Raw genomic sequence first — 12,638 nt, 5'->3', positions numbered from 1 at the left:
TTGCAGCGACACTTCAGTGCCGCTAGGTGGCAGCCGCGCGTTTCCAAAGCAGGCTTGTCTACCCGGGAGCCCAGCTGGGAGCGGGAGAAGCGACCCGAGAGTCCTGGAAGGGGTTGAGGGGGAGAGAAGTCCTGGAGACCCCCTTTCCCGCAGGGGCAAGGACGGAGAGATACGAAGGGGTCTCACTTAAGAGTGCCAGCCATCCGAGTAGGCATCTGGGGCACGCCACGTTCTGCGTGGACTCACAGGGCGGGTAAAAACGAACCCTCTTAAGCGGTGCCGCCCCGGGGGCTGGGCCTGACCCGCCCCCTCCTGGCTCCCCACTCCTGCGCTAAAGGGTGTGAGTGAGTGCTAGTAGCGAATGTGGGCGAGTGAGGACGCCCCGCACCTAACTGCGTTCTTGGGGACCGCAGCCTTCCCAATTCCGGCAGGATTTGCGCCGCGGCGCGGGTCATTGCGCCCGGGCGCAGAGCTCCGACGGCTTCCAGCGTTCACCAGCTCCAGCCTCGCGGGCTCTGCCCCTCGCCGGTCCTGTCGCCGAGAGTCTGAGCGCCTCCCTCCAACCCGGAGCCGCCAGGAGAAGGCGGAGGCAGTGGAGAGGCCGCGGCAGGCAGGCAAGCAGGCTGGGCCGCCTTTGATGTGGGCGCGGCGCACCCAGCCGAGCTGAGCGCCCGTCCGGCCGCGCCCCGAGGGGGGAGCCCCCGGGCCCCGCATCCTCATTGTGCCGACTCGGGCCCGGGCCCGCCCCCGGCCCCCCGCCCCCTCGCCGCCCGCGCGTAGAAAACGCCCCGGCCGCCGCCAGTGGTGGGAGGCGGCGATGCGCACGGCCGGAGAGACGCGGAGGAGGAGACATGAGCCGGCGGGCGCCCAGACGGTGCGGCCGTGACGCGTTCCTGCTGCAGCCGCGCGCCCCGGCCCTGGAGCGCTGACCTCTGGCCCCGCACCGCCCCGCGCCCCGGCCGGAGAGCGCGCCCCAGCTTCCAGCCCCGCCGCGCATGCTGCCCCCGGAGTGAACCGAGCAGCCAGCCTCCCGCAGACGCCCGGACAGACGGACGGTCAGCAGTGAGCAAGCTTCCCCGCACCAGCCGGGCGCCTCTTGCACAGCGGCGGCCACCCCGTAGCCCCCGCGCCAGCCCGGAGGGCGCAGCGCTCGGGAGGAGCCGCGCGGGGCGCTGATGCCGCAGGGCGCGCCGCGGAGCGCCCCGGAGCAGCAGAGTCTGCAGCAGCAGCAGCCGGCGAGGAGGGAGCAGCAGCAGCGGCGGCGGCGGCGGCGGCGGCGGCGGAGGCGCCCGGTCCCGGCCGCGCGGAGCGGACATGTGCAGGCTGGGCTAGGAGCCGCCGCCTCCCCCCCGCCCAGCGATGTATTCAGCGCCCTCCGCCTGCACTTGCCTGTAAGCGCCCGCGCGCGGGGCTGCCTACCCTGCCTTGCCGTCTGTCCGTGTGCCTGTGACTCTGTCTGCCCGCCCGGCCGTTCGTCTGACTTTCCGACTGCGTATCGGTCTGTCTGTCCGCGCGCCCCCCTCCCTCAAGTCCCACTGACCACCTCTCCATCTCTCTCCCGCAGGTGTTTACACTTCCTGCTGCTGTGCTTCCAGGTACAGGTATGTGGGATCCTGACTCTGACCTCCCCCTGCCCCTGCCTCTCGGTACAGGTCGACCCCCCTTCCCCGGGCCGCGCCCCCTCCTTGTGCCCCACCCCTACTGGGCGCCGAGCCCAGTGCACCTGTTCCCAGGGCGCCAAAGGGCGGCTCCGCGCGCGCCCTGCGCCGGCGGGGGACCAGCCAAGGGCAAGGGGCTGTGCTGCAGGGCTCAGACTGGCGCGGCCCCTGTCGGCCTCGGCTGGGAAGAGATCCCCGGAACCAGCGGACTCACCCGCTGCAGTGTGCCCTGCTCCAAGCCCCCTGCCCACAATCGGCGAGGAGTTGGGACCTGGGCATTTTTTCTGCCAACCGTCCTTAATATCTCCGCTCGCTCTTCCAAACAAAAAAGCTCCTTTCAGCCGAATGGATTTTGAGTCCAGGGAGAAAGCTTCAGTTGTAAATTACTCTGTGGTTTCAAAGGCGTTTGCAGGAGAGAGAGAGAGGGAGAGAGAGAGAGAGAGAGAGCACGCGAGCGAGCGCTAGGAGACTCGGTGAGAGGTAGTAGAGACGGGCGATTGGGCTGAGGGGCCATTGCCCTTGAAGCCGCTACGGAATTGGCCACGTTCTGCACACCCTTGCCCAAGGTGGTGTGGCCCTCGGCTTGTTCCCCGCCTTGCTCCCCGCTCGCTTGCTCGCTCCCTGTGAATCAGAAGAGGGCTTGGCGCTCAGCCTGGAAAGCACTTGCTAAAATCTGATCTGTTACTTCAGCAGCTTTCAGACTCGGGAAGGTCTTGGCACGCAGACAGTTGGAACGCGCTGGCTTCCAAAGCCGTGGAAATGAAGGAAAAGCGTGGGGGGGGGGGGGCAGAGAAAGAGAAGAGGGAAGGAGGGAGCGACTTCAGCCCCGATTAGAACCAGACCAGGGCTGCCTCAGCATGGTTGGGGGGGGGGGCGGCAAAGGGAAAGGGAATAGGAAGTGCCAGCTGCCCTAGCCCCCCACCCACTTAGAGCTGCAAGGGAGGGGCCCTAGGAGGAGCTGGATAGGGGCCAAAAGAGATTATCTGCCCCTTACCCCCTGGGTTGAAGGCAGGTGTCTGCAGGGTTAGAGAAGATGCTCAGGTTTTAGCTTTTGGGGTTCCAGAGGTGCCCCAAAAGACCCTCGAGCAGGGAAAATTGTGGCTCTCCCAGCTTTACGGCATAAGGAGTGTTGTGAGTGTTGAGTGCTACTGAGACTCAGCAGCCTCTCTCAGTGTTTGGTGTGGTGGCGGGTCTGCTTACCTCGCCTTCCACTCCTGGGAGAGGACTCAGCGTCAGGATGGACACTGGGCTTGGGGCAGCTAATTGGGGCGGGGGGCTATAAGGATGGATGGATGGATGGGTGGACGGACAGACAGACTGATGGGTTCTCTCCTCCTGTTAGTCAGGCCGGGGTCCCCAGTGACTCCTTGAATCAATATAACTGGAGTCAGTAACTTAAAACTGGCTGTTTGCCAAAGCAGATGTGACCCTATGATGGTGGGGGCAGGGGTGGGAATGGCTGGTGTCAGAGAGCCAGTGCCAGGCATGGCCTGCCTGGTTTACAGCTGAGTCTCCAAGCAGAGGGCAGGTCCCAGGGTCACTCCAGGGGATCTGTTTGTCTTACCTGGATGGGAGCTCTTTTCCCTAAGTGCTGCACCTGGGGATGGGGCCGTGATGAAATGGGCATTGCAGGCAGGGAATGGCTGTGGACTTGGTGGCCCTCCTGGTGCTGGCTGCCCCTTGGTCCTTAAAGCAGGGCCCAGGAGGGTTTGCAGTATGGTCTTTGTATTCTCTGGGGAAGTGTGAGGGAGGGAACCTGGACTCTGCATCCCACCTCCACCTCCTGGCCAGAGCTAGAGCTAGCTTCTTAGGAAAGAGCTGGGTGGGACACCTGGGTTAGGGCTTCAAGCAGGTGATGGCGCCTCCTCTCCTCGCTGTCTTCCCTCTTCCTTTCTTGGCAGCCTTTCCCCATCCGAACTGCCATCAGGCTGATGTAGTTAACCCATGGTCCATGCACCCAGAGAGTATCTAAGGACGGGATTATGGAGGAGGCAGGCCCCTGAAACGTTGCACCAAAATGGTGCTCAGATGCGCTCACATCTTCGAGAGGACTCTCAGCTCTCCACGGATTTTCAAAAGCACCTATGATTCCTAAACAATAAAGAAACGGCAGGCTTATGTCCCCACTCATGCTTTAGGGACAAAGGTGGAGTGGCCGTGAGAGGTAGAGATGAGGGGTGGGAGTGGTAGTTGCTGGGAGCTGAGGTCCGCTGCCTGCCGAGGCGGTGTTGGGAGAGCAGCTACTTCGCTGGCGGCGTACACTTAGCAGGGGTGATGAGAGCTCCCTTGGGGCCAGGGGAGGCCTTCCTGCATGGTGGGAAGGGCTCAGGGCTTTACAATCTGTCAGACTGGACCTGAGTTCCAGCTTCCTCCTTCCTCCTTTGTAGACCCCTGTGAGTGTTAGCTTCATCATTTGGGAGAAGGGTGGCTTCGAGGCTGAAGTGATACATGCTAAGTGTGGAGAAGGGTTTGGAAATTCTCACCTACCCAGGAGGGTATGTTGTTCTGCTGGGAAATGGACACACCTATGCCCTTCCCTTCCCCCACCTCTATGTTTTGGGGGACTGCTCCAGTCTTAGCAGTTAGAGTTTCTGGGCTCCTCCCTTCTCCCCAGCCATCAGTCATCAGCCCCCATCTCTAGCCACATTTTCGAGAGAACACAGTCAATGCCAGACACTGCCCTCCCCCTCACACCCCCCCAACCAACCATGTGGTGAGCCCCGCCCTGCCCCCTCCCCCCTGCTGGCCACCCCAGGAAGCGGGAAGCTGGGAATTTAATAAAATCCCTTCTCCATACAACTTGGGACACCACGGATAGCTCAAATCGGAAGAATTTTAAAAATTTCCGAGGGGAGCAGGCGGCGTGACCAGTAAATTGCTTTTCTGCACTTGGCTGAGCGCTGACAATGACACCGGGCTGGGCTTTTCACGCAGCTTGGCCGGCACCTGCCTGACATTGTTCCTACCGCCAGGCTCGGCTAGGTCCTGGCCTTCCCCAGACAGGCCAGGCTTGAGGCGAGCCTGGGAAGGGGGGTTTCTGCCATCCAGCCCTTGTCACTCCCAGAGCTCCACTTCCTCCCTCACCGCATGATGTGTTCAAGTTTTGAAGTTTCCTTCCACGCCCCCTCTTGGCCTGACCACCCCCCACACCTGGCTTCCTCAGTGAGGATTTGAACCTTTCTTCTAGTTGGCTACAATAGGAAAGCCAGAGACAGAGTCCTTTGGGACATGAGGATGATGGGAAGCTATCCTATTGGGTAGCACATTTGATTTCTTAAGGCAGCAACATCATCCCTCTGTCCATCCGGTCAGGTATTCATTCAACAAACACTTGCTGGAAACCTCCTTCTTGCCAGCCCTGGGAACAACCCAAGTCAGTTTCTGGCCTCAAGATGCACCCAGGCTAGAGGGGAGAGTGCCAGATAAACCTGAGTTCCTTTAATCCTGCCTCCTGAGAAGTGCAGGGAGGCTGGCATATCCAGCCCAGGAAAACTCTAAGGCTCTTGGTTTCCCCAACACCAGACAGACTTTTTCAGAAAGAATACCAAAATTATTCAGAAAGAATACTGGTGGGAAAGGAGAGTTCCAAGAGGGATGCTAGGGTTCCTCAGTGAGAGATTCCCCTGGGATTCTCCTGATGCGTCTACGTTGTACCAGATGGTCAGAGCCCGGGTAGGTGTCTCCGATGGGAGGCATCTGACTCAGAGTCTGCAGACCTTGATTTTCCTGGAATGTTCTGGACTGAAAGGGTCGCTATGTGACAGGCAGGCACTTTCTCACATCACGGAGGTTAAGCCTCACAACCAGCCTGGCACTAGGGAATTCTACAGACAAGGAAGTGTGGCCCAGAAGCATGAAATAACCTGCCTCTGTCCACTGAGCAGGACAGAGGCAGTGCTGGCTTCGACTCTGGGTCACCTGGCTCTGGGCCCCAGGCTTATTAAACGGCAGCCTAAGGGCTCTGGAGTCCGCTAGCCTGGCTCCCTGTTGCCGCACTGCCTTACCTTTGCTGTATGACCTTGGCAAGTTTCTTAACCTCTCAGGTCTCAGCTTTGGGATGTGTAGAATGGGAAGAAAACAACCAACAAAGTGGTGAGAGCAGGGTGAGAGCAGGGGCCAGTGCGGAGCCTGGTCCTCTGTCCAGCGCTCTAGCCCCAGTGCCTCTTGTTTGGGGAGGGCTCCCTGGCCCCCACGCCCCTGTCAGGGTGGTAAGCTCCCCTTCCCCAGGGCACTGTCTCCTCCTGGTGGCCAGGAGAGGGGAGATGTGGATTGTTTCCTTTCTGAGGGCGGGGACTTTCTTGTTCACCTCTGTGTGCTCCGCATTTCTTACCGTGTCCAGTTGCCCCCACTCGCAGACTGGCAGAACACTGCCAGGGATACAGGGACCCTGTATGCCAGGGATACAGCGGTAGTGCTAAGGGCCTTATCAGGGTGGCCTGGGCTGGGCAATGGCCACCGGGCCTCAGAAAGGGCAGAGGCCTGTTGTCTCCACTTTGGGCCTGAGTCTGGGGACTTGTTCTGAAACGTTGGTGGGTCAGCGGGCCCCTCAGGCTTTAATCAGGCTTGCTGGTAGGGGCTGGGAGGTGTTTGTTCATTGCTCTGACATCTAAATGGCGTCACGCCCATGGGCCATTTAAAATGCTCCGGTGCCGAAGATGGGGCCAAGGACAAGCCTCCTGTGGGCCACAGAGCAGAAACAGTCTCAGGACCCCTGGGATCAGTCCTGGATTTGTCACTGGCTCACTGAATGGCCTCCCTCCCTGGGCCTCAGTTTACCCACCTGGGTATCAGTGACATGAGCTAGATGACTTCTGTGGAGTTTGAACACATGGGCTTTGGCACAGGAGAGACCTCGGTTTGAATCGTGCGCTGCTGGGCAAATTTCTTAACCTTAAACAATTTGCACCTCGGTTTTCCCCATCTGTAAAGCGGGGGCAGTGAGAGATACCTAGTTCTTAAGGGTTATTGTGGGGACTAAATGGGCTAATGCACACAGAGTAGCTAGCTGGCACTCAATAATGTGTAACGGTACTCGTTAAATCAGTTACACGCTCTGTGTGTGCGTTAGGTGGGTACCGTGCTGCAGGGTGCTGGGCAAGGCTAGGAGGGACATACTCCTTGCGTCGGTGACTTCCGGGCTCCTCTTGTCCAAGTTGAGAGCACAGGCTTTGGACTTAGGCCTGCATTTAATCCTCATTGCACCACTCCCAGGCTGTGTGGCCTTGGGCAAGATCCTTAAGCTCTCTGAGTCTCTGCCTCCTCATCACACGAGATATAGGGATGATAATACCACTCCCCAAAGGTGTAATTGGAATCATGTCTTGGGCCAAGTATGCAGTAGGTACTCAGTTATGGTGCTGTGCCTCAGTAGCGATCAGCAAACATTTATGGGACATCCGCTGCCTGGGTGGCCTTGGACTGGGTTTTAGAGAGAATGCCAAGAAGGCATCCAAGGCTTCAGTTTTTTCCTCAAAGTGTTCCCTGTGAAGAGACTTTGGGCTGATGCTTTGGGCAGCTTTATTTACCTCCCTCATCCCCATTCCGCCTCTGCCTTGGAACCTCTTTGCACTTTGTCACTGTCACAGGCCCCAGTGTGTTCTCCGTGAGGCTCACAGGGATGCATAGGAGCTCAGGCTCTGGGTCTGGCCCACCAGATCCACCCCGCCTTGGCCCCTTGGTAGTCTCAGATTGAGCACATTGCTCGGCCTCACGGTGGCTCATCTTTGTTGTGGGTGTCAGGGTAGAACCTCCCTCTTGGGGTTGCTGCAAGGGTGAATTGTGATCACCCGGGGGCACAGCACCTGGATCACTGTAAATGTTAAGTAATACACGCTGCAGCTGGGCATTTGACGTTGGTGCATCTAGAGGCCTGTTCCTGGAAGTCAAGGGAGGCTGGACCCATCCCGAGGGCCCTACGGCACATCGCACAGACCTGGCTTGCGGGATGAATGTTGAGTAAGTGAGTAGAGGGGCCATAGCTTCTCTAGGGCAGGTCCCTTCTGGCACCAGGCATGGGGCAAGGAGACTCAGGACCTATCCCAGCCCTTGGGGACTTGAGAGAAATCAGAGGGGTCTGTGCAGGGGGACATGGGCTGCAGGGGGACATGGGCTCCAGGGTGCCATGGGTACCCTGGTGAAGGGCCATGAAACCAGACTGGGGGCAAGAGGATCTGGCCAGAGAAGATGCCCTGTTTGAATCTTAGATTAAGAATAAGGCAGATGAAGATGCTGTGAACCTGTGTGTACATGTGTGAGTGAGTGAATGAGTGTGTGGCGTGTGTGTGTGTGTGTGTGTGTGTGTGTGTGTGTGTGTAAAAGCCATTGCAGGCACATGGAATATCTCTAGATGGAAACAGAGAACAGCCTGATATGCTCAGGGGACTCTAAGCCTGTTGCAGCACCAAGTTTAAGAAGAAGGGTGATGTAAAAGGCCATGGTAGGCATTGAATGCCAGAATAAAGGGCTTGTTTCTGGTCGGCATGCATGACCACTCTTCCCCCACCCCCCACATGCTTTAAGGGACAGGGAAGTGAAACAGGGTTTGGAGGAGAGGGGAAAATAAATAAAAGAAGGGAATGTGGGTCTTTAGGGGTCCTGCCTCCTTCCCCAAGCTGGCTCCAGGGTTGACCACCAGAGGTACTCGTATTGACGATCTGTATGGAGAAGGCTGATGTGTGGGGAGAGGGGCTTCTAGTCAGCCACCTTGGGTGGCAGCACCTCCCTCCCATGCTGATGGCTCAGCCCTGCCAATCAATACCTTGGTAGCCCTGGGAGCTTAATGGACAGGCTGGGGGTGGGGAAGGGCCCTTTACAACATCACCAACATCACCGTTCCGGCTGGGTTGGGTGTAGGGACTGTGACGGGATAGAGGGGGAAAGCCTGGGGCTGAAAGGGGTGGTGGGAGCGTGAACCTGAGCCAAACTCAGATCCAGAGGTGGGCTCCACCTTCCTCCTCCCTTTTCCGCCTACAGATGCCAGCTGGGGAAAATCCTTGGGCTCTGGAGCCAGAGATGGGTTCAGATCTTGGCTCTGTCGTTTTGTGTACAACGTGGATGAGTCCCTTGGCCTCTCTGTGTCTCCCTTTGTCACAGGGATGGGAATTGTTCTGACCAGCCCAGATTGTGTGAGGAGGAAGGAGACCTTGCTTGCAAAGTGCTTAGCTCAGGCCCCGGCACAAAGCAAGTACCTAGCAAGTGGGAGCCAGTGTTAGTTTCTGCCTCACGAATAATAAGAAGCCACAGAGCACTGGGGCTGGCAGCCACTCCTGGGCCTGAGTCCAGGCCCGCTCTCTAGGAAGAGTTTGTGGGGAGCTGCATTTTGGGATGGAGAGCAGGGCTGACTTTACCCGGGACCACTCCTGGAGGGGGGAATTGAGACTTTGGAGAAACTCTGAACGCCCTCAGCAGGGCTGGCAACATTGCTGCTGGAGGAGGAGGCAGGCGGTGGTGGAATGTGGCCGGAAGTCTGTGGGCTGCCCCTCCTGGGACGGGGAGACCCTCCCTTTCTGGGCAGGCTGCCTGGAGACAGGGGCATGGATTGTATGAGGCCTCAAGGATGGGGACCTGGGCGGGAGGGGGCAGTGTGACCCCATCCTCCTCTTGAGTAGGGGGAGTGAGCTCAAGGCCTTGAGCCCTTTCATGTTTAATCCCTGCTCCAATCCCTGCCCCAGCCATGGCTTGTGGCCAGAACCAGTTGCCATCCTGAATAGAGGTAGAGGCGGGGGTGGAGAGAGGAGAGAGTGAAAGCAGGCAAGGGTGAAGGGGTGGAGAGCTTGAGCTCTAGACTGAGATGGATTTGAATCTGGATTCCTTTTCTCAGTAGTGAGTGTCTTTGGACAAGTGATGTAACCTCTCTAAGCCTCAGTTCCCTCATCTGTAAAGTGGGTACGATAATTATAGAACTCATAGGCCCGCCCTGGGAATCCCATAAGATAGTTTACCTAAAGTGATTCTTAGCACAGAGGGAAGCGCTCAGTAAGTCATGGCGTGGCTGTTCAGAAAACAAAACACAAGAAAAAAGAAAAAGAAAAAAGTTGTGGCTGTGTTGTCTTTTTCTCTGAGATAGATTTTTTTTAATGTTTATTTTTGAGAGAGAGAAAGAGCATGCATGAAGCAGGGGAGTGGCAGAGAGAGCGAGAGAGTGAGGAGGGCAGAGGATCTGAAGCAGGCTCTGTGCTGACAGTGGTGAGCCCGATGCGGGGCTTGAACCCAGGAACTGGGAGACCATGACCTGAGCTGAAGTTGGACATTCAACCAACTGAGCCACCCAGGTGCTCCTGAGATAGATATTACAAACAGTCCCCATTCTGCTAGTGAGAAAACTGAGGGGTTAAAGAAATCAAACTGGGGCACCTGGATGGCTCGGTCAGTTAAGCGTCTGACTCTTGGTCGCAGTTCAGGTCATGACTCACAGTTTGTAAGTTAAAGCCCTGCGTCAGGCTCTGCGGTGAGGAGCCTGCTTGGGATTCTCTCTCTCTCCCTTTCTCTTTGCCCCTTCCCCCGCCAAAAAAATAAACTTAAAAAAAAAAAAAAAAAGATACCAAACCGAGTGGTGATTCAGGGTGCAGCCAGGTGACCCCAGACGTCAGTTAGTGCAAGTCATTTTGTTGTTGACTACATGTGGTGTGTGCTCACTTGTGCTGTGTGTGTACATAAGTGATGTGTGACCATGTCTGTGGAAGGTGGGGAGATATAGGAAGCCCCCACACGTGTCTTCAGAGCATGAGTGGGTCCGTGAGGCCGAGATCTTCAGCCAGAGGGAGGAGTCGTGGCTGACGGATGCGCCAGAAGGAGGGGACCTGGGTTGATGTCTGGAAGCTGGCACTGAGATCACCCCATGGAAGGTTCACCCCAGGTGCCTGAGAGAGGAGGGTCAGAAGGTAGGAGAGGCTAGACTATAAAGGCCCCCGAGTGGGTGCTGTGGGCGGTGGGGAGCCAGGCAGAGTGTGGGGTAGGAACCGAACTCGCCTTGTGCGTTAGAGAGCTGGGCTCCACTGCAGGCCAGGCCGAAGGCGAGGGGCTCTGTCCCACCAGACACCTTGTCTGTGCCGGGCCTGGGACCTTGGTGGACCCCGGTGCGGGGAGATGTGAACCTGTCAGCCCATTGTTGCCTCTGTGCAACTCCTGGATGGGGGAGTGAATATTTCCACTGCAGCCCCAGCTCTCAGGGCAGGGAAGGGGCTGGCAGGGGGGTGGTAATTGGGAGTCTTGGGCTGCATGGGGACCCCTCTATATGCCATCCTGCTGTGGGAAAAGCTACTTCGACCCAAAAGGTAATTTGGGGTGGGGGGAAGGCAGAGTGACAGAAGGTGCCTTCCTGTGCCTAAGGACACATCCTGTCTGTGCCAGCCCTGCTCACCTTGTGAGAGCTGTGCCAGTCTGGTTTTGTTCACCCTGCAGCTATTCAACAGCCCAGACAACTGTGTACCTGGAGGGGCGTTAGCCAGCAGACAGCCACTCTGACTATTCTAGGAAAGGCCTGGAAGGCAGGCCCCCTCTTAGGCACCGGGGCCAAGTGGCCTGCTACCCCATGAGCAGGAGAGGAGGAGAGAGAGATTGGTCCCGAGGCAGACGCAGGAGCCCTGCTTGTCCACGTTCTGGCTCCGTGGCCCTGGAGAGATGCCTCAGAGGTCCAGTGACCTTTGCGAAGCGAGCTCTACCTGGTGCCCACCTCCCAGAGTGGCTGAGAGAATTATAGGAGATACCACAGAGGGCTTCGGAGCACAGTGCCTGGAAGGAAGTGCCTAGGAAAGCCTAGCAGCTGATAGCTTTGCAGACGCCCCTTGCCACCGCTCTGTTGGGCATTCTGCTTGTCTGGGTAGTAAGTGGTGGGGCTGATTTTGGCCTCTAGGTTTCCCTCATCCTCACCACAGTCATTTAGCACACATCGGCTGGGCACCCTCCTGGGGCCAGAGCTGGAGATCCCTGGATGAGCTGGACAGGCTAAACTCTGGGGACACTAAGCCATTACTGTAGTGCCCAGAGGCCCTAACCCAGCTGGAGGATGGGGAGCAGAAAAGCTTCCAGAGGAGGCACCTGAGGGCAGGTGTCGGCTGGGCAGAGGGGGCAGGGTGCCCTGGGCAGAGGGCCTGACCTGTGCAAAGGCCTGGGGCTCCCCAGAGGTCTTGCCCAGGAAGCCCAGGGGCATCGCTGCCTTTTCAGAAGGATGGACTCTGTGTATGTATCAGAGGCCCACCCCTGCTACCTCCCTTGGGAAGAATGTGACCACAGAATGTGGCTTAAATGGTGGAAGCTGGGCAAGATGGATTGTTCCCCCCACATCCTGGAGAAGGGCCACCGGATAGCCCCTGCTGACCCTGGGTCACCCACACTGCCTCTGTCCAGTGGGCCAGGGAGAAAATCGTTAATGGGAGGCTGGCTTCTGGGGCAGGGCAGCTCCCCTTGGGGACCCAGGGTAAGGAGATTGGTTTGACCTCTGGTCGATAAGGTCTCCTGTGAGCAGGAGGAGAGTTGGAGGACAGGGAAGGAGGCTGGAGGCCTGCCCTTGGGGGAGGGGACAGGGCCGGGCTACCTCAGGAAGTCATACCAGGAAGGTCGAGGGCCGTGGGTGGGGGCTCTTCAGGACATGTGCCCACCAGGTGTGAACCTCAGGGGCCGATGGAGCTCTTCCCTCCCTGAGCATCAGGATATGGAAGGGGGTGGGTCCCAGGCATCAGAGCCTGGCTGTGAATGGTGACAGGGGCTGGCCACGGAGAATAGAGGAAGTAAAGGGCGTGCACCCTTGGTGGGCCTTGCACCACTGGCCGTGTGGCTCGAAGCCTCAGTTTCTACATCTGTTAAATGGAGGTGGTAAGCATCCCCATGCTGCAGGGGTGTCTGGAAGGACCGGAAGCAATAGCATCTTCCCAAAGCATGGTTTGCGAGGAGAAGTGCCCTGCGTGTACGGACGAGGAGTGTGATATGAGGGTGTTTCTGGAGAGGCTTCACGGTGAGCCTCTTAATGCCCCTTGGGTTCCCTCA

At 58.1% G+C, this 12,638-nt stretch overlaps 1 protein-coding gene across 1 annotated transcript in view; it reads left to right on the top strand.

Moving 5' to 3' along the window:
- Window positions 1-1,340: 1,340 nt before the first annotated feature.
- Window positions 1,341-12,638, top strand: part of FGF18 (fibroblast growth factor 18) — a 32,349-nt gene continuing 21,051 nt past the window's right edge. Inside the window, exons 1-2 of the mRNA XM_042907291.1 lie at window positions 1,341-1,391; window positions 1,565-1,601. Of these exons, the coding sequence (XP_042763225.1) occupies window positions 1,360-1,391; window positions 1,565-1,601 (69 nt within the window). The 5' untranslated portion in view covers window positions 1,341-1,359. The remainder of the gene's footprint in view (window positions 1,392-1,564; window positions 1,602-12,638) is intronic.

This window comes from Panthera leo, chromosome A1 (genome assembly GCF_018350215.1).
Source record: "Panthera leo isolate Ple1 chromosome A1, P.leo_Ple1_pat1.1, whole genome shotgun sequence".
Taxonomy (NCBI): domain Eukaryota; kingdom Metazoa; phylum Chordata; class Mammalia; order Carnivora; family Felidae; genus Panthera; species Panthera leo.
This window is presented reverse-complemented; position numbering and strand designations above follow the sequence as displayed.